We start from the raw sequence: 25,868 nt of genomic DNA on the forward strand, positions 1-25,868 counted from the left end.
CCACTCAGGACAGAAGGAGGCAGAGCTGGAGGCAAGGCCACAGCATAGATCCAAGGTCCACCCAGAAAGCACAACCACAGGTAGAATGAGTCTACCAACAATGTAGGTTCAGCATCCATGCAAGAAACCCCACCAGTAAGCTGGGACAGTGGGTAGCAGCCACAGGTCTGGGTGCTCAGAGCCAGAGCTTAGATGTGGCTCCTGGGTCCATAGGCAGGGTGCGTGGATGAGGGTCCCACGTGAGGGCCATTACTGATGCTCTCAAGCCCTGACAGATAGTTAAGGGTAATGCTGAAGCAGAAGAAAATTTTAGGTTTAAGACCCCAGTGTTGGAAGTAAATGGAGATGCACCTTAAAAGACAGTAGCATTGCTTTTCAGTTATTAGGCAGGTCTCCTTTTGCCAGTTGTAGCGATGCTCTGATAAGCAGTAGCTCTGCCCATGTGTATGTGACTCCTAGATCTCAGGCTAGCAGGGTTTTGTTTTAGCCTCTGCCGCAGTCTCCCATTGCGATCTCAGACAAATTGCCTACTTGTTTCTGCTTGCTTAATGATAAAGTAGATGGATTTCTTTATCCAGTGTGGGCATCTGAGATAAGGCCATTACACAGGGCTGACAAGGACCTGCCAGGTCTTCATAGACATTCCTGGACATAGCTACCCCTCTTATAAACTGATCACCCTCCACCTTGAAGGCAGTGAGAAATTTTCCCCTCATTTCTCCTTTGGAAAGGCTATTCAGTCGCCTCAGTGATTGGCTGATGAAACATACTTTCAAAGTCCTGCTCAGATTGACGGAGAGTTCGGTTTACTGGCACTTGTTTTCCCAAATGATCTGAAATCTCCACTTGATAGAGGTGCACCTGCTTGCTTCTTACCTAGCCAAGGAGCACAATCAGTAGGACTCAACATTTCATGGTCTTTCCTGATGTGAAGTTACAGTTGTCACGTTGTGGCTATCCCAAAAGCTGCTCAGGTAGTTGTGTCATCCATCTGTCCATCTGCACCCCCCTCTCCCCATCACCCCCGATGGGAAGAACCTGAGCTTAGTTAAATGTGCCTGAAAATCAGGGTTTGTTAGCATTGCTTGCAACAACTTCATGTGAATCACAGCTGCATTGTCAACAGAATGGGATGCTGGGGTGGATGTGATTTTGTAACAGTCAATACAAACAGGAAACTTAAGGAAGTGTAACAACGAACATTATTTTATTCGAGGGTCAATGACCAAGCCATTCAGGAGGAATTAATTTTCAGGATTTGGCTACAGAAGAGCTCTACAATCTCATTGCCATCCTCATTCCCAGCAGCGTTTGGTTTTTTTTTTTGGGGGGGGGAGACTTCAGCAGATGCCTTCCATCCTTTGGTCTTTGAAGCTGGATTCCCTCTAGAAGCATTAAGAGGAGCGTCGATTCTGTCTTATTGACTGATCTTGGTCAGTAATAGGGGCAGGAGGAAAGAGGACACTGCAGGGTGCTGCCAACTCCCATCAGGAAACACTGACTTATATTCATCCGGCTAGTAGCCTAGAACTCTTGTGTACCACAGGTTCTTTATTTTTTCCATCAGCTGTTCAGCCAGTATACTGAGTTTAGTTGTTTCTCTGATGAGGAAGTTCCTGCAGGAGACGACAGTGTATGTGGTAAGATACACAAATACATGAGGGTATTTTCTGTCTGCTGTAGATATCACACTGCCTGTCACTGAGAGTGCAAAGCTCCTCAGCAGTCCTAGAGGGGCTTTCCTTGGAAGACAGGAATAGTCAGTATGTGTTTGCCATGAGTTACATGAAACTGTATCTCTTGGGTCATCATGTTTTTCCTCTTGGGATGAAACCCTTTCCCCTTCTTCAGGAATAGGTATTTACAGCTAGAGCCAATTTTGTGATTTGCATTGAGTGACAGCAGTGTTTCCTGGCACCTTCAGTACTTAGCGCCTCACAGATGGCACCGCAGCACCTTTCCAGGGAGGCTGATCCCCCACCAGCCAGTTGCCCCCTCCCTCGCCAGCAATGTATAAAGAGCAGTACCTGCTATCCCCACAAGCATTGTCATGTTCAATGTGCATCCCTGAGAAGAGCTTGCACTTTCACGTGAAATTATATTGTCCCATCCCACCTTTCCAGCACCCCACTCCCATTGTAGTCACATCAGGCTTTGGTTCCTGATTAATTTCCCATTGGGTCTCCCCCAGTCAATAGTTAATTAATCTGCTCTTTCTCCCACTTCTCCCTCTCCATTTCATTGCAGCGCTAATGCAGATCTTTCCATACCTGGTCACAACAACTACTGGAGTCTGGGCAGCATCCACCAAGAACTGGCCAACTTTAGGGGACATCTTGTTCACAGTTTCATAGATGTAAGCTGCAATTGCGTCGGGGATGACCAACCAGTCACGACGGTCTCTCTCAAAGATGGACTTTGAGTGCACTTCTGAGAAAGAGGAGGCAAAAAACTATGAGGCTTCTCCAGTCACTTGTGTCTCTGATATTGTCCCCCAGGCGCAGTGGGAAGCGACTTGAGATTCTGAGATTCAAAGCCTCCCCCAGAATTCACTCCAGCAGCATCCTGCAGCACCTCATCACTCATTTTTGGGCAGCTAGGTCATAGGCATTACATGACAGAGTATTTGCATCAAGTATGGACAATCTTCATGCCAGGCCCCTGCCGTCTTGTTTCATGCTGCCAAGCACCGTATATTCATGGTCTTGTATGTGTTATTGGGCTTCAGTCCTACTTCATGGATGGGTTAGACTTCTCTAAGGCAAGTGAGAACCTGTAGAGCTGAGCAGTGTCTCAGGCAGACAGAAAAGCTTTTCAGACTTACCGGGGAGAGTGGTGCTAAGGAGCAGAATCAGAGCTATCACCAATGCCCTGGACTGCACCATGGTTTGCAGTACCAGTTCCGCTCTCTATACCAAGAGACCTGCTGGAATCAGCATACAATGTTTTGTTTGCTTTCAGAGAAATAAAACATGTTAAACATCAGATTTTTGCAACAAACCTAACCAATAAATGAAGAAGAGAACAGCAAAGATAACGGTGCATTTCCTCTGAAATTTCACTCTGAAGAAGTGAGGAAAACATAGTATAAAAATGAAAGCGTCCTTTTATTTGTATAATTATAAATATCCACAATGAATGATAGCTTTCAGAGCTCCAAAAAATATGTGACAGTTAAAGCCACTTCTTTTATACGAGAGCTAAAATTACTTGTTTCAGCATGTGAGCAAACCACTAACACTGTCAGAGGTCAGTATAGGTTTCCTCCATACGTAAGTATAACTGAAAAATTCATAATGTGGGATTTTTTTTGTTTCATTTTCTTTGGTGGATTGCTCTAAACAACATTGTGCTAGTGAGTACATCACATAGAATGATCACCTTAGTGACCCAGTGATCTGAGTATTTTGTCTTGCTCTAGATGAGGAAGGGCCTGACTACGCACTAGGTTCTCTTGTCTTTTCCACGCTGGGAATAATGAAGCAGATAGTAGTCCAGGCAGAACAAGTTCTCAAAAGGGAGTAAGTGCAAACTTTAGCCTCATCCAACCTCATTCATTTTGTCTGTTAAAAAAGTCAAAATTGGAGGAACTCTTGAAAATTTGGTAATTGGTACATTGAAAAGATGACTTTACATCTAAACAAGTTTTTCGAACACGCTACACTTAAAAAGGTGTTTAGAAGTTAAAAATGATTTATGCCCTGAATTAGGGAGCTGCATCACTCAGATCAACATGAAGAAAACATCGCAGTGTTAGGAACTGCAATGGCAAAAAAGGCTGTAAGGCTATTACATGTGGCTGCTTTGCTAAATCCTGTGCTTGGTAGCTACAAGTCAATGCTCCTTCTTATCACACAGTAAAGAAATTTGCATCCATTTTGATTTCCTTCTGTGCACAGGTTACCTCCAAAAGCTACCACTCCATCTTCACTAATTTGCTGACCAGCAGCAGCTGCTCCATTACCACCCTTCCTTGATTTTTAATCCTAGACCCAGTTTCTCCCTCTGTAGACGAAAGGTATACATGTGCTTCCCAAGAGCATAAGGAGAGGATCTTACCCAGTTTAGAGCCTGTAGTCCCTGTGGTGAAGGCAGCTGGGAAAAGGTTATGTATCTTCCAGCACTGAAAGTCTGCAATCCCTACTATGGGTTTGACCCTCTTATGAGTGTCTTATGGAGCACCCATCACTCAGCTTCAATCCAGGTCACCTCAAGCACTCCCACCCTCCTCCATTCCTGGCTATGGAGTGTTAGAAGGGCTCATGCTTTTTGGCTTGCCATAAGAAACAGGGCAAAGTAGAAGACCACTCACTTCTCTATGTCCTAGATACACCAGTCACAAAGTCCATAGCACCCAGAAGAGAGAGTTCAGCTCTTACCTGTCCTGCTTTCTCTCTCTTTCTCGGGCCGAAGCTGAGGTAGATGCTCATCTGAGACACCGGCATTTATGCAGAGCTAATATAGCGATAGCAAGGGGTCAAAGGTCCTGCTTTGTTTCTCCATTTGCTCTTTTGCAAGCAGATCCAGCTCAGTGGGACAGGTAAGAAGCTGTTGAGGACTCTGGACCCATTATTGAGATTTGGTAATGGAGGGTCAGTCTGACCTGAGCCTAAGAGACGTGGAAGGCAGCTCCTGGGTCACTGAGTCCTCTACAGGCAACTATGTCATAGAGGCCCCTTTCATAAGTTGACCAAATTCCACATTAACAGTAGCTAAAGCTTAGCTGAATTTTGCTCCCACTGTTCCTGTGGGAAGGCCTGTGCTGTAACCCCACTGCTCTGACGGTGGGATTTATTTGTGGCTAATGCACCTGCTCATATTTTACCCTCCATTTCCAACAAATGCATTAACCAAATGGTGCACAGGGGCAAGTGTGCACCTCTCTTGCATTTCTTCTTGCCCCATGTCCAACCCTTTTTGCACAAGCTGACAAGATGGGTGTATGTCTGAGACAGCTGTCAAAACTTGCCCAGGGGAAATGTCCAGCTCTGGGTCCACCAGCACAGGAAAGACACGGACCTGTTGGAGCGGGTCCAGAGGAGGGCCATGAAAATGATCAGGGAGCTGGAGCACCTCTGCTATGGAGAAAGGCCGAGAGAGTTGGAGTTGTTCAGCCTGGAGAGGAGAAGGCTCTGGGGAGACCTTATAGCGGCCTTCCAGTACTTAAAGGGGGCTTATAAAGACAGAAAAAGATTTTTTACCAAGACCTTTAGTGACAGGACAAGGGTAAATGGTTTTAAACTGAAAGAGGGTAGGTTTAAATTGGATATAAGGAATAAATTCTTTATGATGAGGGTGCTGAGACACTGGAACAGGTTGCCTAGAGAAGTTGTGGACACCATGTCATTGGAAGTGTTCAAGGTCAAGTTGGATGGGGCTTTGAGCAATCTGAGAGTGAAAGATGTCCCTGGCCAAGCCGGGGGCAGGGTGGACAACATGACTTTAAAGGTCCCTTTCAACCCAAACCATTCTATGATTCTATGATAACTTGTCCCCAGGCTCCCAGGGGACCTGGTCCCAGTCAGACAGTGGCTGCATTGCCACTGTAGGGCCTGTTTTCTCATAGCTCAAGTTCCATGGGCCCATTGGGTCTTCAGTCAGGCCAACCATCTGTATTTGGCATGTGCAACCTTGGAGCAGAAGGGGGAAGAGACAGAAAGGAACTGAGCAACACTGAGCTACAAAGAGAATTAGCTAAGAGGAATGGGGAGGACATGAAGCATAAATTAAGCCTACTCTGTGACACCCAACAGACCTCCGTTCATAGGTCAGCCACTTATTTATTAGGTGACTGTCACATGCAGAAAGTGTGAAAAGCTCAGTCAGTATCTTCATTTATCAACCAAACAAAATTTCTAGAAGACTTTGAAGACTTTTCTTCTTATGGAACTCAAAATACTTCAGAACCAAACAGTAAGCATCCTCATTTTACAGACATGGCAGCCAAGTCAGCAACTGCTGCAGTGGGTCACATCATTAAAGAGGCCTGCCAATGGTTTCCCAGACATTTTTCCACTCTCTTGGTAAGTATTCAAATTATCTTATTTCTTAGAAAAACAAAGAAAAAGGTCTCCCGAAATAAGATGAACAAGAAAAATCCCCCATACAAGCAAACCATTTTGCATTTTTGTCCAAAAAATAGCAACAGAAAATCCTTACTAACGTATAACAAGATTAATTCCAGAAGTAAGAACTAAGAATTTTCAATTCCACTTCTGGTGCAAACACTAAAAAGCAATTTATTGTCTAGGAAGAACACACAAGAGCAACTGGTTGAAAGTTCTCTTATATTTTAATTATACATTTGACAGTCATTGAAGAGAATCTACACATTTACCATCTGCTTTTACAGCTGGAATAATATTCAGAAGACCAGCACAAGGCACAGTATAGGCATTAAACTTCGCAGAAATAGCAACGAGCAGTCATTACTTGTGGGGGTCAATTTAATAAAACCTCAAGTGTCATCTCTGTCCTATGTCAAGTTGACAAATGGAAGGCTCTAGCCATATTAAGTGGGTGTTTTAAACTGATGTGCTGCTGGAGGTAGTAACGTAGAGTGGACTTAGCTACCCTATATAGTAATAGGTACTGCTGAAGAGCTTTGCCTAGTGGTTCTTATCACACAAGGTAACTTCCCCCCCGCCAAAGTTAACCTAACTTTAGCTCATGATTACTATCATGAATACAGCCCCAGAGATAGCAACCGGGCATTTCAGCACTTTCTACTGCCAAACAGGCACTTGCCAAGACCAGATCAATGATTGCACAAGAATCAGCCCTTGCCCTCCATTCCTGGAACGGCATTCCAGAATGGCACGGCGCTCTACAAATAAGCAAGAAAGCCAGATATTGCAAGTCCTTTCTTAATCAAAGAAAAATTACATGATTTTTTGATCTCTCCTATGAATCTCTGGTCTGAGGTGAAAAGCAGCTGACAGGAGCAGCACGGGCATCCTTATCTGCCCCATGTGGCATGGCTACTTACTCATTACATTATTATTTTAAATTAGGGTAACTCCACTGGCTATCAAGGCACTTTATCTGAAACAGAAAATTAATTCTTGGGGGGTAAGGTATCTCCCTTCAGCTGCATGGCAGGAAGACCAAAAGTCCATAATGGCAATAACTCCTGAATGTGAAACATATTCAACTTTTTTTCATCACAAACAGGCTGATGTATGAACATCAGCTCTTTGGAATGGTTGAAAAATTAAGCATGAATAAATTACAATCTAGAAAGAACAAGGCTAGGCTACTTCCTACTGTTATTTCTTTCAGAGTGCACTATTTGAGCTGCTCAATTCTCTCTCTCTTTTGAAAAGTCAAAGACCCCGTAATCTTACTGGGAAAAAAAGAATCCACATAGTATTGTGCAGTGCTGTCACAACAGCTTTCATTTATAGCCAATTAAAAACAGAAATAAGCATTCAAAGCAGAGCCTATTTCCTTCTGACTTTTCTGTCTGCTTGCAGTTGTAAAGCATGCAGATATAGATTTCCTTTGTCATTATTTCACAACCCACCAACTGGTGTTTTATGAACCGCAGTGGTCTGTGGACCAGTAAACCTGGTACCATTTCTGCTTCCCTGCTGGATAACTTAATCTACTTCTGTCACAATTTAAGAAGCTACAAAATTAAGACTGAGATACAATCAATTTTCCCTGAAGAGTTTTGTTTAATGTTTCTATAAATATGAACAAAGTGACTGAAGAGGAGCTCAAGTATGATAAAGATAAAACTCTTCAGACTTCACACAGCACAAATTGCAGAAATTCACACAAGCGACAATTAGTCACCCTAGCTCAATTATGGGGACTGCAGGAACAAATAAAGATGGAGGGCTCCTTCACAGGATTTAGATAAAAAAGCACAACCTCTGCAGTTAGTGTGCTCATACTACAGCAGCAAGCTTCAACAGCTGCTACTGTTACACAAAGCCATCTAGGTTTTCTTGCTATGTGAGGGGGTTCTTGCTTTTGAGCAAACTTGATTGATATTGTTGGCTTGTAGACACTTGAATGTGAAGGAAAGTGAACTCTTTCCCATCTTGGGATCTCAACTGATGTCTCAATAGCCTCTACTCTTGATAGAGAAAGGGGCAGCCCTTCCCTGAAACCTGGACATTTGGGCTGGGTTGACATGACAGGGAGAAGAATCTGTCCTGATGTGTGGACCTATTGGAAGAATAAGGAGAGAGTCAAATTCCAAGCTACTAATTCAGCTTCCAAGGGGAGAATCTGCAGAGCCCTGGGTATCTGCTACTAGTCGCCAGAGGGCAATGCTAAAGTCAAAACTGCGTGCTAGTTTTGGATGAAGGAGCCCCATATTATTTTCTGTCATTGCAGTCACCATAAACTCCTCTTAACTAAAAAAAATACTAGCCCATCATAGAAGAGGGGATGCATAAAACCCTCAGCATGTCATTAAATAAGAATAAAAAAGATTCACAACCAGTGACTGAGAACCAGATTCAAGAGTGATACTGGCTTTGCAACTTCCGCAAACACACTTAATTCCCTAGATTTCAGATGTAACTCATGGGTCAGTTCACATTATTCAGTTTGGGTCTAATGCAGACAAGGACTACACTTAACACAGCCTTCCTTTCTTGAATTCAAACTTTGGAGTTGGTCTTTTAGCTCTGTTTTGTGCTAGCCATCAACTGCTGGTGAACAGCCTCTCCGTCTTCAAAAAGTAGGCCTGTCGTTCAGAAACAAAGTGAACCAGAGAAGCTAGTGGGTCCTCCTGCTTTATCTCCATACACAGGAATTAGAAATAAGCACTGTCAGCCAGGAAACCGTAGGAAAATGAGCACTCTGCAGTAGCCTTTGGTTGACCAGCGACTGTACTGGATATCCAGATAGGAGTACTTGCTTTAAGTGTGATGTTTCCCATCATTGTCCAAAGAAAAGAAAAAAAAAGAAGTGGGCAGAGTGAAAGTCTCTCCAAGTCAGTCTTCCAAGGGAAAGCATAAGCACATCAGTAATTGGGACATTAAAGAACAAATAGTAGTGTCCCATAGGGCATTGGTTGGGAAATAAGGCAATACAGTCATTGATACTGGCCAATCTCTAGTGCCTCTGGGTTACAAAATACTTCACAAGGTCCTCCAAAAGCTTAAGTTTCTTGAATCCAAGAAGTGCCTTTGGCAAGTCAGTTTCCTGTGGAAGCAGCCAGCATCCAGAGAACCTCTCTTTTTCCAGCACATTTTAAATGAAAACAGTGGATCAATCACATCAAGGAGAAATGGCAAGTTGTTCTCTTTTGCAACTTGTCTTAGAATGTACAGAAATTCTGTGTTCTAGTTGCAAGGTAAGAGATGAGAAAACCCTGCAATTTAGCTACAGATCAGATGCACCACATATGCAGAGCTGGTATAAATGTCCAGGTAAAGATCAAGGACAACAGTGAAAATGGTGACTGTAAGACTTCTTCACAGCCCTTTATCCCGCCCCATGTATATGATACATGGCACAGAGAGAAAAGCGAGAATATAAAATGCATGGAAAAGAGTACATGGCTTAGGAAAGATATATCCACCAAAGTCATGCTTCCTAGAGTTGAAAGAAATTCTGGTCCATGGTGTGAGGGACAGTGGTCATATCTTGTGCAGTCTCTGTAGGAATGGCTAAACCTTGGTAAATTTATTCCTTTAAGTTTACGAATAAATTCAAGTCTGGGTTAAAGGCTAGAAGGCACTAAGGTCTAAGCTTAAAGTAGGGCAGGTTGCTTCAGTCAGGATAGGGTAGATAAGCTGGCAATTTGCAGACGTGCTAGTGAGCTCTTACTAAGGCAGCCAAACATCCTTCCAGCGTTGTGCTCCTTCTGTTTGGGAGAGAGGCTTACTGAGGACAAAAGGAAGCAACTGCCCAAACTATGCTGAGCAGCCAAGCAGAAGCAGCAAACATTTCACATTGTGAAGCACAACAGAGGGTCTTAAAAAGGAGATGCTGTGCCTCCCTCCCTATCCCAAACTCACAGTGGACTGGATCAGATGACCTCCAGAGGCCCCCAACAACATAGATTGTTCTACTGTCCTGTGACTTTACAACTCTGTGATCATCAGAGCCATTCTCCAGTAACTGGTGTGCAAAGGACCAGCATTCTACAGACTGGGCTCCTTGCAGTGCTGGGGCAACTAACAAAGACAACTGGCATTTCTCTTTAAAGACTGGGAATACAGCATTTACTAAAAAAAAAATCTGCTATTTCCAACAGAATGTCTTCAATGGACCACAAGAATAAAAAGGGATTATGTATTGCTTTCATGGCCACTAGACATAGATTCTTCAGAGTTACAAGTCTAAGGGGAAGCAGCTTCATCTGTTTTTTTTGCTGGTTGTCAGTTCAATCAAAAGCAGCCATCCCAACATACATAGGAGAAAAGCTAAGAGGAGTCCGGTGGGAATCTTAGTTCTTTCAGTACTGGCACTAAATGACTATGCTTCTTCCACTGTGTGAACTTCCTCTTTCCTGCAAGAGAAAATAAAAGATTCAGGAACAAGGAAGGATGAAAGGAAATCATATGTCTTCCTACCTCCTCTGAGCACCATAACGAAACCATTCATACATACACACATCCCAGCTGAGAGTAAAACTGCACTTCCTTCCAAAACTTGGAAGCGAAAATGGTAATGTGCAAAATACAGCCCTTTGAGAAGACTCCCACCTGGTAAAATTCTGCATATATGTAATAAGGGACAGCTAACGTTTTTTTATTAAAAAAAAACCACCTTCATTTTTTTAAGAGGGAATACACTGTCTAACTTGGAGACTAGCAATTGGATATGAAGGTTAGGTCACACTTTGGTTGCTACCTGAAATCTAGTCCCAGTGTAAACTGACAAGTTGAACTGTGAACAATAGCTGTTCACTGCCCATATAATGCATGTTCAGTTCTCAGGAGTCCCAAAAAGCAAGCCATCCTCTTCCACCCGTCCTGGAGGATCACACATTTCTCACCACTATAATTTCATGTAGCTTTAGGCACCTCACCTGGATGCTTTCCCATATGAACCATCTTAAAAATATCACGAAGACGCTATAAAATTAAATGCTGGATATCAATAATAGGAGAATCATGCACATGTTAAAAGAAATCAGAAGTAAACCAACACCAGAGAGGGCTGCAGGGGGATACGCAGTACTGCTGCCTACTCTGGAAGTGGTTTCTCCCCAGGCAGTGCCAGGAGAACAGCTATTCTAACACCAACACATACATAGAGCCCCAAATGCCTCTAGGTGGGGACAGGAGTGAGAAGGTGTAACATGTCACTCCATGTGGGATGTGATAGGGGACCTACTTTATTTGATTGTTCACTTTGCCCCTGAACACACTATAGCCATGCAACACATGTCTGAAGGCAGGGAGCTCAGCAGCCTCCTCATAACCAAGCTGCGCAGTGCTCCTTGCCCTCCATTTGAAAGGCAACAGGACACAGAAAGTAACAAACATTCACTCTCACTCCACAAAACCCACCTCTTCCCTTAGACAGGAAAGCGAAAAGGCAGCTGACTCACCGAGCGTGGCCCTGCGCTGCCTTTGTGCTTCTTCTCCTGACCTGGGATGACTTCTAATGAGCGATAACTGGGGGGTTTATCTTCTGGCCATTCCCGAGACCGGTGTCGCCGCCTGCGGTTTGTTGGTGGGAGACGGACTTGCTCTTCTGAGGAGCTCCATGATCCCCGTCGAGAAGGGGGAGAGTAGCTGTGCCGCCGCTGACCTGAGTTATTGCTCCTCCTGGTATGGTGCTGGTACTCTGGCCTCCCTGTGGGCTCTGGTCTCCAGCCACGATGGTGGCTGGAGCGCTCCTTGGCCTCCTCCGGATAGAAACTGCAGCTGCTGCTGCTGCTCTTGCCCCTCTCAGCCTGGCGTGGGGGTGACACATCCCGTCTGGAGTGCTGGGGCCTGCCATTGTAGCCGCCTGTCCTCTGCCTCTGAGGATGGTCCTCTCGCCGCCTGTCCCAGGGCTCCTGACTGTAGCTGGAATGAGAATCCTCACTGGAAGGCAAGGGCAATCTCCGGTTTTCCCTCCTGTCCTCTGCTGCAGCATCCCAGGGTCTGGGGTTGCGGGCAGCTCTCTGTGGCCGTGAGGAGTTGCTGCTCCCATGGATGGAGGAGACGTGATCAGCGAGAGGAGGTGGCATGATCTCAGAGCCCAGGGAGGACAGCAAGCTGGGCTGTACAGCCTGCCGCTGGTGGGAGGGTGGCCGGAGCTGTGACATATTAAGGTTTTGGATTTCAGACTCCAGATAGTCCAGAACACCCTTGTTAGGGAAAAGCTGAGCTTGTGGCTGCACCAGTGGAAGGCTGTTCTGCAGAGACACATCTAAGGATAAAAGCACGGGAGGACACAGCAAGTCAAGGGGAAACAATAAAGACAGGGCCCTTCTGCACTGATGATCCTGACTGAGTCACTTTTGAGCCTCTCTTCTCCTGCTCCTCCTCACTGCAAGAGCTGCACGAGTCTCAAGCACTACAACCAGCACATCCAGACCACACAAGGCAAGGTGGAAAGAGTAGTAACTAGTAAGTTGCAGCACAATCTGTGCTGTTTTGGGCAGCACAGAGGTAAGAAATCAAAGTCATCCAGCACACCTGGAAATATAGCTTATGTATTTAGAGAGAGGAACATTTTTTTTCTACATCATTGATACAAAATTTTATTAAAAAAAAAAAAAATCAGAGAAAGTTCATAGTGTTTCCTCTCTTATCTTATTGAACTGGAAGAAATATGACCCAATACCGCAAAAGAAAAAGAAAATTTTATATATATACACACATACAGACACATATGTCTGTATACATATAAGCAGCAAATGGAGAAGTTTCTTCACTGGGAGACTGATACAGCTCTGGAACAGTTACCCAAAGAAGTCATGGAATCTCCATCCTTGTAGGTTTCCAAGACTCGGCTGGACAAAACCACAGCTAATGTGACTGAGGTTGGTGACAGTTGCTAGTAGGACTAGATGACCTTAGAGGTCCCTTCTACCCAACATCTCTAAAAAGCTGACGTGAAACAAATCTAAGGGAAACTTAAACACAGGAGATTCAAGGACTGTGAAAACACAGGCTAACAAACTGCCTGAGGAACTTACTTGCCTATTTTCTGCCAGTATGCACGTGGATTTCCTTGAGAAGACTCAGTACATTCTGTCTTAAATCATTGTGGCTCAGTCACCAGATCTTCCTAAGGAAAACTGGTGCCTTGGCTAGGAAAAATGGTAACTGTAGAATTAACTAGCAGGCTAAAAAGGTATATACTAAACCATCTTGAATCTAGCAGTTAAGATGTTTGCAAACTATTTCTTCAAATAACAGTTAAGACTCATCAGACACAGAGTAAATCTGCGACTGCTGTATAGTGATGAAAAGCTGATTTCAGATGAAAAATATGTTATATTTATTTGAGAAATCATTATGCTGAATTCCCCTATTTTCCTTGGGTGATTAAATAATATTACTGTCAATAAGTTATTTTATTACTTATTTCTCTAGGACTTCAGAGACTCCATCTTTCCTCCTCTATTAAAGTTACAAATAAATACCACTAATACAAGCGATTTTGGGGCAAAACAACTGGAAAATTCTTCCTAGTTCACTAGAGAGTCCTTAATTTTTTGCTGCATGCAGGCTAGATCTATTGCACAGAAGGCAGTTTGCCCTTAATCATTTGAAGACTAGACATTTGATAAGAACTCAAACAAATTGCACCTCACTTGTCATGTCAATTTTGGCTATAAGGAGTTGACCGTGACCAGCACAGCAGAACAAAGAGACAGCACCCTCCTCTACCACATGAAGCAAGATAAGCTGGGTATATTTACCCTGCAGTCACTGGGGTGTAGCACAGATATACCTTAGTTAGTATTAAACTACTTCACCCAGCACTGAGCCTAGCAGGACACTTAAGATGGATAGGCTGTATTTATCCACCCAGGCAAGTCTATAGTACACTGCAGATGTAACATTTCTCTCTTTGGTGGTAGAGAGGCTAAAGCCTCACCTGCGGAACCTCCCTAAGAAGGTACCCATTTATCATCCTGGTTTCCCTCTGAAATGATGCCCATGGTCTCACCTTGTTGCAGTAGAGGGTTCAGCTGGTAAGAGGAAAGTTGCGAGTTCCTGTCGCCACCTCCGTAGAACATGTTGGGTGACATCCAAGGTGCAAGTGCCTGAGCCTGCTTCATGAACTGATGCCGTTTCAGTACTGTAACAGAAGAAAAAAGCTTAGCGCAGCTATCCAGAGAGCACAGCTTGCAGACCACATACCATTTTGCTTGATAGACTGTAGCCTTTGGATGTGATCAGATATAGGAAATTCACAGAATGAAAACCTCTCTCCACCTTATGACAAAGTAAAATAGAGCACAGGAAATTCCAATAGGAAGTTGTACAGCTTCAAAAAGATACCTAAACCAGAAGAAAAGGGTTACTGCCTGATATTCAGGGTACAGTTCCAGCAACTGGGAACAAATGGCACTATAAGTACACAGGACATAACCAAATGCAAGAGTTCTACTGCACTGTCATTATGAGTACAGTTGCAGAAAGGTGGGAAATAATGTTTCATACAGCAAGACATACTACACTGTTTTCTCTCTCTTAAAACTCTTTCAGCTCATCATTGGTCCTTTCCCCTTTTGGCTTTGATTTACAGCTAAATGGGACCTTTTTTGCCACCTTCATGTAAGCTCTGTCCAGATCATATTTTCCACACCATACTTCACCATTTCCTCTCTGTTCCACAAATCGGGCACTCGGAGGTGCACTGTCCAGCTTCTCCCATTCTAGTCTTACAACCACTTTTGCTGTCTCTCTCTGTAATTTACCTCAGCATGACTGCTAAAATTAAATCCCTTAGGACAGTGTGGTCAAACTGGTGAACAAACTAAATTTCCTATTCTCAACAGCAATGTTCAGTGTGCCAAAAGAGCAAACTCAGAGGAAATTTCTCTCCCTCACTGTTTTCCCACAACTGCTAACTGCAGACCCCTACTCATGGGGTCAGGGTCCAATTTCACTTCACTTTTTTCAGCACTTCCATCTCACCTCCTCTACACGGACAACCTCACCATCCCTGTCTTCAAAACCATCACTCATTGCTGCTTCTTTTTTGGGAATACCTAAAAACATCTTACAGAAACTTACTCCGTCTAGCACAATCAAAACTTAAGTTTATGAGCAAGTAAATTCTACAAGCCCCAGATCTTACAAAGCCTAAGTCTGCATGGCTTGTCTGTCATTACTGGGTGAAGCTTTTCTGCAACAGGGCCTTTGCAAAATTTCTCTTATATGGCTTCTCTGGAGTTTCTGAAGTGGCAGGCTTTTACTGCAGCCTCTTCTCTGGTCAGGCATGAATAGAACATTCCTGGCTATACAGTTCAGAAGACAGATAGGAACGTAATTGCCTTTGAGACTTTTACCCCTCTGATAAATCTGGCTGAAGTTGGCTGATGAAATTAAAAGCTATAGGAAGGAAAGAGACAGGGGACAGACAGACAGGTTGACTGCATAAGCCTCGCTTCTTTAAGAAACCAGGCTACAGCTAAGCTGCAATTAATTCTATCCCCTGGGTTCATTTGCAGCAGGCAGCATTTAGACTGCAAGCTCGTTGGGACTGAGCTCTCCATTTCAGATAGCACTCCAGTTATTAAACGTGTTCTCCTTTAGTGGTTTCGTTGAATTTGTAGGGAGCACCACGTGCAGCAAAACAGGGACTGACATTGCGTCTCAACACTTCCTTTGCTTTCCCTATAGTTCATGCAGCTCCACTTCGTTCTCCACTCCAAACTCCCTCCCTCTCCCCAACCTGGATCCAACCAGACTGAACTACAAAGCTGGAAACTTCAGGGGTTTTAGTCCTAATACTCTGATTTTTCTTCAAATTTGTGTGGCCTGAGGTAGCAGCTTTCAAGCATTTTACGTCAAACTTGCTTTATTATTTTTTTTCCCCAAGGGATTTTCCTCTAGTTTACGTTTCAAACTTAGAGGAAGAGAGAAAGAGGAAAATGAAAAAGGATAAAAAGAAGGGAAAGGCCTTATCTCTTCCTCTCCTGTTCCTCCAGTTATCACCTTGAGAATGTCTTAGAACCTGCTGAGTGCATGTCCCTGGGTTTTGACCACAGTCTTTACCTGAGGAGTGAAAGGCCCAGTAGCTGTGGCGGGCATACCTACTTTGAGTTCCCCTCTGTAGGGTATGAAGGCCGTCACTAGGACCAAAGTCATCCTGTCCCTGTAATTCTCTGATCTCTCCCTACAGCTGAACAAATGCAGAATTACCCGTGGACTTCCTTCACTACCTTCATCCTCTCTTTCTTTGCCAGATACTTTGCCTTCTAGTTTGAACCCAATATATACTCTGGTTCCCCACCTACATAATAGAATTGAACATATTTATCTGAGGAAGGTCAGATTCACCCTAATTCCAAAACTCATACCTGCTATAAAACTTTGGCAGAATGTCATGTTGTTCCCTCCACTTACTCCCTGCTGAGAAAGGTTGTTCTTCACCTTTGACAGACTTTACAGATGCTGGGCCAATTATCCAATTATAAAAAAAAATATTTTCCAACCGAGTCAGACCCAAGTGCAACTATATCCTATTTTGCACCAATAAGTGGTAGAAGTCCACCGTAGAAAAGGAATGAATAAGAACAGAAGGAGGTCATACATATATTTACCCTAGTGGACTTTTCTGAGAGATTTCCATGGGGGATGTAATTGGCTTGCTCCTGGGGCATGTTTAATATTTCTGTACACCAATTCCAAATTACTCAAACAATGCATTTTTATTACTAGGTTCAAAATCATGTTAGTTAAACCACCCAGAATTACCTTGCCTCAATGGCATCTGTAACTGTTCAGCAGATCTAGGCTACCCTCTAGTGGACAATAATTCGGAAGAAATCATCCAACTCGTAAGACTTAGTTGAGGATTTCTGTCTTCTCTTCAGCTGTGTGAAACTGTTATTCCTCGGGACTGCTTTTTAAGATGCCCCCTGTATCTATCTTCTTGGGCTTTTTAAGGCCTCCAGTTCATTTCTTGGAGTGCAAAAAAGCAAGTCAGAGGAAGTGAAGAGGAGGGTGTGCTAGAGGAGGGGAGCAGGCACAAGGATCCCTTGCGAAGTGGATCAAGAGGGCAGGCAGCTGGGATGGAAATTACGGTCACAGAATCCATTAGCCAGTCAAGGAGTCTGGACTTGTCTGTATCTTCTGTCATGAGCAGGGAGAGGTTTTGGGAACCCTGCAAGAATCCCTCCTACATATCCTCAACAGGAGGCAGGAAAGACAAGAGAAGCAGTCTGGAGTGTGTGCACTATCATCTCCTACAGCACAGAAAAACAAAAAAGAACTCACATATATTCTGAATCCCTTTTTTTGCCGAGAACTAGGAAGTCTGGAGGTGTGAGTCTTTCATCTCCATCGCGCCTCTCTCCCTTCATGGAAACTAATTTTTCTGCCAAGTTTCCATAGCCTCCTCAATACTACGCATTTTACTTGACAGCTTGTAAAGCTCCCAGAAAGTGTTTTGTTTTGTTTTGCTTTTAGCAAATGAGAGGGATGCTTTGCAAGGGATAATCAAATTAAGCTTAAATCTAAAACTCTCACAGCTTACTAACACCCAAGGTATACCAAATAGCTCTTTTCAGGTAAAGGGAAACCAGAAACACAGCTCCTTGTTCATAAATCTTCTCCTTATAACATTTGGGGAAGAATCTGGTGATTTCAGTGTTATACAAATGTATTTGTTGCATTTTGTTCCTTTCAGATTGTATAAACTGCAGGGGGCCTATTCCACCTTGTGTTGCTACTAAGTTTCAGTCACAGGAACACAGAGATTATATGACTTCGGTAGCCAAAATCAAACACTGGCCTTACTAAGAGCACAGGGTCTGGCTACAGAATTTTTATTACTGCTAAAAACTATGCACAACAAAGCTTCTTGCCCCTCAAAAGCTCAGAGTGCATATGCAGGGCTGACGACCAAGACAGACTGTCTTTCTCCTTTCTTTCTCCTTGCTTCCTTCCCAAAAGAAAAACAAACAAAATCTTTTTCTTGTAGAAGGAGCAGCTCTGAAAAGAACATGAAAACAGAAAATTCCATTTTACGTAATTACCTCTCAGAGTACCTCAGTAGTACCAAGGCATTCGCTTGCCCTCCTCACATGCACATGCATATGAACCACAAGACAGGGAAGAAAAGACCTGAGCTACTCGTACAAGGGAAGTGATCATGCCCTGGATGAGATGAGAGATGTTGGTAGCAAGGTGTGAGTGTGGAGAAACTTCTAAAAGTAGGTCACAAAGGAGCAAGATGGGCTACATGTATCCTAGCTCCCCTCCTCTAAACTCAAACTGGTCATGGGGGTCGCATTGGCCAAGGAAACGTCTCAGTCCATATGGATGCTGAACTGGAGGGAGAAAGTGTAGCTCAGAAAGCTCCAAGTCAAGCTTTTGTCTTGACAGAAGCTATGAATGGATGCGCATTTGCTTGAAACTCACCTTCCTCATTACAGCAGCACCGGGTTGGGCAGCAGACACATGGGATGTGGCAGCAGCAATACTGTGGGCAGCACTGGCACCAGCATATTCCAATCAGCAGAAGGAGAAGGAGGCCACCAAGAATGATGAGGAGTACTGTGAGCCAGTCTATGGGAAACACGGAGAAAGAAAGACAGTCCTGATGTACCTGGGCATAGTAAGTTACTGAGCACCTCTCCACTGATGGAGATATTTTGGGGTGTGGAGAAATAGAACAGGGGGAGATATCTGCAACCAAGGCAACAAATCACAGGCACTTACGGAGAACAATCAGCTTAACTTCTTTGTCTGCATCGCCTGAGGTATCTCCTGGTGCCTCCACAGTGCAGTAGTACACGCCATGATCCCACCACATGACCTCACTGATGACAAGGTCTGCCCCTGAGGGAGAAAGTCTGCAGGTTATTTGGGACTGACAGACACTACTTTCTGCCCCAGTCTAAGAGGGCCCTCTGCCTGCGGGTGACATATAGTACTGCATCTACCCTCTTCCCAAGCATAGCCATCATCTTCAAACAATCCCACTTGAGTCCATTGAGAACTCCTGTAAAATAGCATCAACTGCCAGTCCCTTTTTCCTTTGTGTTGCTTGAAGGCAACGCTTCTTAGAAGCGGGACCAGTTCTTTGTGGAGTGAAATAACCAGCATGCTGCTGGGTGATGAATGTTAACAGATACTCACAGCTGCCAACCCTACTGGTTTTGGAACACAGATCGCTGTTCCTGTTAGGCCAGCCATCCCAATAATTCTTCTGGCAGTAGCAGCAGCTATTGCTTGAGGGCTGTCAGAGATCATGTAATGGACCTGGACAACTATGCAGTACTTCTTTGAAGGAAAAACTGTTTTCTAGCCTCGGTAGTCCACAGCTTATGTTTGCATTCTTCAGGAAAATGCTCAGGCACCCTCAGGACAGCTGGGGACAGGGCCTTTCACAACTCTTATTTCATTACCACCTCACAGAATGATACAGATGACATTAGCTATGTTTATGCTTCTCTTCACTTGGCAGGCCCAGATATCAGGTAGTTACTGAGTTCAGTCCCTGCCTGGGAGATCAAGTCACTTACGGTTCTGAATGGTAATCTTTCGTTGCTGGTAGTCGATACCCAACACAGGCTCCTTCTGCCCATATTTCTGGATGACAATGCGCACCTTTCGCTGGCTGTCATTGCAGTCATCAGACGGGTCCTGGCCAAGAGCTAGAGCAGCCTGATACGCTACAAACACACATCATCAAGTAAGATGCCAAAAGTTATGGACCAATTTCTATCCCCTTGTGAGCAGCAGAGAAACTCTTGAAAGCATGTGTGCATTTTCTTTGGTTTAGTAATACAAAGCATGGCTTCAAACCAGCAAGGACAAGTTGCTTTGGAGTACTCAAAAGCAAACAGAGGTAGAGCCACAGGAATGGCAGAGATTTTGAGAATGCAGGGGCTGCAGAGGAGATGCCTCCTGCAGTCACAGCTGAAAGAACAACAGCAGAAAGAAGCCAATGGTGTTGGTTGGAGGGCAGCTCCCAGTATGAAGATGAACTGTAAGGAAAAGAAGTCATAAAACTCCCAGGAGTACTGACTAAAACAAAAGTGTCTTTATTTACCAAACAAAATCTCCAGACATACAGGAACCGCTGCAGGGATTTCCCTCCTGTATCCCATTAGATGTTGTGGAGCTCATAAAGACAGAAAAGGAGGGCTAGAAGCAATTTCTGTCCAATACTCTTATGATAGACTCACAACATAAACTATTTTCCAAGTATTTGGGACATTTGGGGAGACAGCTGATACAGACAGTCAGCGTTGTGTGTAAAGGGCTTGCAATGAAGAGAGGAGAGGACAAAGCTTGTCAAAGGTTCCTCTGTTGCTGTATCTCCAATGGATCATAAAGAGCAGATCCAACTAAGCAAACATCGTGACCTTCATGCTTTCTGTCCCTTTTGGGGGCTATTAGCTTGAGCCTGGGCTCAAAGGACTCACATTATGTTGGGATCAGCAGAGCCAGGGACCCGCCTGCTTGTGGACTAGGCTGTAGAGCACTTGGTAATATGCCTACCCAGACCATCCAGACTGCAGACTGTTTCAGGGGAAGGGAAGAGAGGGGAGAGGGGAGTTCAGTTGGAAGGGATCTACAGTGATCATCTAGTCCAACTGCCTGACCACTTCAGGGCTGACCAAAAGTTAAAGCATGTTATTAAGGGCATTGTCCAAATACCCTCTGGTATTGTCCAAATAGCCCTTTGGTGGGGCATTGACCACCTCTCTAGGAAGCCTGTTTCAGTGTTTGACCACCCTCTCAGTGAAGAAATTCTTCCTAATGTCCAGTCTAAACCTCCCCTGGTGCAGCCTTGAACCATTCCCACACGTCGTATCACTGGATACCAGGGAGAAGAGACCTCCCTCTCTACTGCTCCTCCTCAGGAAGCTGTAGAACGCAATGAGGTCATCCCTCAGCCTCCTTTTCTCCAAACTAGACAAGCCCAAAGTCCTCAGCTGCTCCTCATAAGACATGCTCTCCAGCCCCATCATGAGCTTTGTTGCTGTCCTCTGGACACATTCAAGAACCTTCACATCCTTCTTAAATTGCGGGGCCCAGAACTGCACACAGTATTCAAGGTGAGGCTGCAACAATGCTAAATACAGTGGGATCTCTTTTGACCAGCTGGTTATATTGTGTTTGATGCACCCCAGAATGCAGTTTGCATACCATCTTAATAACCATCTTAAACATTCCTGAATTAAGGCTGCACACACCAGAAAGTCCGCACATGAAGTGCTGTCACCAGTACTAAATGTTACTACTTAGAAGTCTTTCTGCCCTCCAAAATATATGTGTTTCTTCTAAATGTGACTCTAAAATCAGTAACACCTGGTCACAGGTATCTAGCTCCAACTATAGGGTCCCCCATGGAATCATAAAGTCCACTTATTGCAGGGCCCTCGCTTTCAAACATGCTGAAGCATAAAGTGGGGCTGCCAAGATTGACACACGTCAAACATGGCTGAGCCTCTCTGCCTTCTGAGTTGATGACAAGTAGGATAAATGAGCTGCTTTGGCTGGAACTGCTACAACATCATATCATAAAGCATTGACATTGCAAAGGAAATCACAGACATGACCTATTTTTTCTTGGAGTGCAGGGAAATACCACCACCTGACCTGGTTTATGGTCAGGAAGAGGTCAAAAGCCTGTATTCCCCAGTAAGTCTACCTTCCCCTTTCCATTTGAAGAGGGATTCCTTGGAGGACAAGCCTGACACTTACAGACTGAGTAGTAGTCAAAGATGGGGTCCTTGCAGAAGGATTTGAAGCGCCAGGTCACCACCACGTCCTGCAGCTGTGCTGAGGTGCTGTAGTCACACCTGAGGACAACACTGGCAAATAAGGTGGTATAACGTTCAACATCCTGCACTGTCACCAGCAGGGAGAGGCAACCTGCAAATGAGAACACAGAAGGCAGTCAGCCAGCAGGAACAGACACTGCATCACAACTTTCACTCTGCACCAGACCAACAACTGAAGTACACCTCCCTCAGCCTCACCCAGCACCTGCACCTACAAACCTCACCAGCCCCTTTGGTGAAGCCATCCAGAATTACAAATCCTGGTCAGAACACGAGCCTCACCTTTCCCTGACAGAAGGCAGCTTGAGACAGCTGCACTGGCCTGCCTTATGGACTGAATTATTTTCTCCAAAGCAACTACTAGTAGCCATTATGTAGCACATCACTTGGTGCTCTCCTTCTGCATGGGGAAAACTGTCCCTCCAACCTGGGGGAGATAATTTGTTTGGCCCAGAAGTACACATGATGGGATTGCCTTGCCTTGCCATCCTAACCGGAAAAGTCCTATGGTGCCATCGTATAAACACCAAATGGATTTTATCAAGCTCTCGCTAAGAAAGACAGTCATCAGAATTTTACTTAGTGGTGACCAGGATTAAGACAATACAACTTCTGGGCTGCAGCATCATAGTTAAACTTGCTCTGTTTATCGCAGCTTCAGAACAGCACATATCAATTACCCTTTTTTTCCTTTTTAATGAAGCTATTGTTATGTATGTTTAGAACTCACTTGTAACAAACTTGACAGCATTTTCTATCCAAGAAGCTGCACCCACTGAGCAAAGTTTTACACAGTTTCTCATAAGCTATGCTTTATTTTAGCCACACTCCAGAGACATCTCTATCTTATTTAAACTTCGATAATACAGTAAGTTGTGGTTGTCATTAACAATAGCGAAGTTATCACTAGTTGCCTTCGATAAGGCAATACAAACAGTGTGGAGCAAGCGTGGGATGCCCTGTCTGGAATATGCCGCAGAGAACAGGGCAGGAGTTGCAGTGCTATGCTAGTTGCTTCTTAACTCGGGAACACAACATCAGGAAAGGAGGGAAGGAAAGGGGGGAGGCTTGGAAGGTATCACCGGAAAGGGTTACCGTGAACCAACACTTGACTTCTATCATGTATTCAAAGAGTTTCCCTCTACTCCATGTTTTCAGGATGACAGCAAGGGAACAAGGGACTATGTAGTAACATCTGGATCACAACTGCAAGCATCATTCTTTCAGTGTCCTCTTAGGCTGCACCTCCACAGTATTTTCCAGGCAAATACAAGCTCACTCGTTTCCACCTGATGGAAAACATGCTGCGCAGGTGAGATCCTGCCTCAACAAGCAATTCTGCAGCAGGATATTGTCAGTGCAGTACTTGCCCAGTTTCTGGTTTGAAACAGACTCCTGCTCTGCCAACTTAAGGCACAAGCAGCAAACTCATTTGCCTTAAAAATACCACACAAACACAGAGAGGACCAGGGTAAAGTCTTAGTCCAAGGCTTTTCTGAAAAGTAAAATATACACACATGCACTTAAACACAGAAATACCAGCAGCTGTGCAAACCTCTAGCAAAGACAAGGATGTCTAGTTTTTACAATGCTGTAGCAAAGCAAAGTCCATACTGGTGACAGGTAGTTACAGTTGCTCTTATTTAAGAGCATCGTACTTCAAACATCTTGTTTCAGCTTTCATTGTGAAATAGCTGATCTGCAGGTTCTTACTGCAGGAAATCACAAGAAACCAACCCAAAATCCAAACTCCTAAGATTGGCAAAACCTTGATCTCATTGTCAATCAAATGAATTCTGACCTGTCGACGATCATGGAAACAGAACAGATTTTCTATGGGTTTCCTACAACAGCATCTCTCTGGCAATAATAAATTACTCAAAATCACTATGTGCTTTTCACTTACAGAAACCAAACCTCTTTATGAAAGAGATCCTTTTTCATTACCTCTGTTCTGCAAAAGAGTCAGGAGCTGAAAGATAAGTTCCTTATTTTCTAAGGAGGTTAAAAAACTACTGTTCCCACTGGAGTACAGTCAAATATCTCTGCACGTCTGATGTTTCATACTGACCTCCTCCAAGAAAACTGAAAACTTGCGCAATTAAGGCTGGTTCCTAAACTTGGACTGCATTACTCCACTGCATGCTGCTATCCTTCTTAACCTGCTTGGAAAGAACAAATCTGGACACTGCCAACCTAGTAAGTTACTGCTACCCCAAGCCTCAGGCCTACTGAAGACACTAACCTTCAGCGCCAGTGAAGCCAAGTTTTAGCTAGAACATCATGCAGGAACGGCAGCTGTCAAGCAAGACAATCAACAAGCATACCTCCATTACTTTTTTTTGCTTCTTTTACTGGTTCTTTGCGAAAACCTGAACTTTGGTATTTAAAGCTAAATCATCAGCAAAGACTCAGGCATCCAAGAAGCAAAATGATCACTATATTTCCTTACAAGAGGTCAGAAGCTGTCAGGCAACCTGCAAAGCTCGGCAGAAAGGACTCTGCTCTCTGAAGGCTGCCTGTGGACATGGAGGTGAATTCCTATTCTCCATACAAGCATGGATCTAACAGGTATGGAAGCTCTCCAGGTACGCCAGATCTCCAAAGTGGCTGAGGCTGCTGAGCTAGCAGGGGTGGGCACTTGTGAGGGAACCCCTCTGTGTCCGTACCCTGTGCTCGGGACCAAACCAAGCTGGCCGCACACGACCGATACTGGAGCCTGCCAGGAAGCAGGCGGCCACTTCCTCCTAGGACAGCAGTTAGCCGCACCTTTGGGGTAACGAAACTCCTCTCCGCATGGCTTTCCTGCCGAGATCGGGAGAGCCCCGCTCTTCCGCCCGGCGGGGAGGGACACCAAGGAAGGGGAACAACGCTCTCCCGGGCCAGGCCGCCCCTTCCCCTCGTCGCGCGGCCGCCGCCTCTCCCCCCCGCGCCGCACCACGTTAAGCCCGGGCGAAACCCGAGGGCGCCACCCGGGCCCCGGCCCCCTGTGCCACACGGGTGTCCCGAGGCGGGGAGTGGCCCCGGGGAGGGGGCAGGGACCCCACCGCCACCACCGCCACCCCGGCGCGGCCCCACTCACCGGCCGGCAGCCAGGCCAGCAGCAGCGCCCACCGGCAGCGCCCGCGCGGGGCCATGGCGCTGCCTCCTCCGCCGCCCGCCCGGGGACGTCCGCCGCCGGTCCACCCCGCCGCGCCCACAGGCCCTCCCCTTCCCGTGGCACCTGTCCCAGGGCCGGGCTGACTGTCCCCTCCCTCCGCGGCCCCTCGCCGCCCGCCCGTCGGCAGGTACGCCTCCCTCCCTCCCTCCTCCTCCGTACAGCCGAAAGACAAAATGCCAGCCGCCAGCTTCAGAAACTGCTTAAAAATAATAATAATAATAATATATAAAAAATGTGCACACAGGTATATGTGAGGGTGCGAACGCAGGTAGGTGGGTTCGCCCGAGCTCTTGCCGTCTGGGAAAATACGCCGTAACTAGCCGGCGCCCGGGAGCGCGCGCTTCGTCTCGTGGGCAGAAAGTTTAAGGAATTAATTTCATTTTCCCGCTGAGTTATGAAAAGACGGCGACGGTGGCCAAAATAATCACAGAATCGTCTAGGTTGGAAGGGACCTTTCAGATCATCGAGTCCAACCATCAGCCTAACACGGACAAAACCACCACTAAACCATGTCCCTCAGCACTCCGTCTACATGTCTTTTAAGTACGTCCAGGGATGACGATTCCACCGCTTCCCTGGGCAGCCCGTTCCAGTGTTAGGTAACCCTTTCAGTGAAGAATTTTTTCCTAATATCCAACCTAAACCTCCCCTGGTGCAACTTGAGGCCGTTTCCTCTTGCCCTATCGCCTGTTACCTGGGAGAAGAGACCAACCCCCACCTCGCTACAGCCTCCTCTCAGGTAGTTGTAGAGAGCGACGAGGTCTCCCCTCAGCCTCCTTTTCGCCAGGCTGAACAACCCCAGTTCCCTCAGCCGCTTTA

At 45.2% G+C, this 25,868-nt stretch overlaps 2 protein-coding genes across 4 annotated transcripts; both read right to left on the reverse strand.

Moving 5' to 3' along the window:
* Window positions 1–1,184: 1,184 nt before the first annotated feature.
* On the reverse strand, window positions 1,185–4,498 carry LOC141737836 (apovitellenin-1). 3 transcript variants are annotated; one of them, XM_074572823.1, is made up of 4 exons: window positions 4,380–4,498; window positions 2,825–2,926; window positions 2,271–2,430; window positions 1,185–1,616 (listed from the first exon to the last, which is right to left on the reverse strand). In XM_074572823.1, exons 2-4 carry the CDS (start codon window positions 2,883–2,885, stop codon window positions 1,517–1,519), a joined length of 321 nt encoding a protein of 106 aa, XP_074428924.1. In that variant the 5' UTR covers window positions 2,886–2,926; window positions 4,380–4,498; the 3' UTR covers window positions 1,185–1,516. The 3 variants fall into 3 exon arrangements, with proteins under 3 accessions (XP_074428924.1, XP_074428925.1, XP_074428926.1); XM_074572824.1 differs by having other exon boundaries at window positions 2,825–2,923; window positions 4,380–4,427; XM_074572825.1 differs by lacking the exon at window positions 4,380–4,498 and having other exon boundaries at window positions 2,825–2,945.
* A 5,633-nt stretch (window positions 4,499–10,131) lies between these two features.
* On the reverse strand, window positions 10,132–25,074 carry ILDR1 (immunoglobulin like domain containing receptor 1). Its single transcript, XM_074572826.1, has 8 exons — window positions 24,972–25,074; window positions 21,810–21,980; window positions 19,619–19,768; window positions 18,813–18,932; window positions 18,513–18,659; window positions 14,086–14,217; window positions 11,525–12,333; window positions 10,132–10,477 (listed from the first exon to the last, which is right to left on the reverse strand). The coding sequence occupies exons 1-8, from the start codon at window positions 25,024–25,026 to the stop codon at window positions 10,436–10,438; spliced, it is 1,626 nt and encodes a 541-aa protein (XP_074428927.1). The 5' UTR covers window positions 25,027–25,074; the 3' UTR covers window positions 10,132–10,435.
* Between the last annotated feature and the right edge of the window lie 794 nt (window positions 25,075–25,868).

Source organism: Larus michahellis, chromosome 1, assembly GCF_964199755.1.
Source record: "Larus michahellis chromosome 1, bLarMic1.1, whole genome shotgun sequence".
Lineage (NCBI taxonomy): Eukaryota > Metazoa > Chordata > Aves > Charadriiformes > Laridae > Larus > Larus michahellis.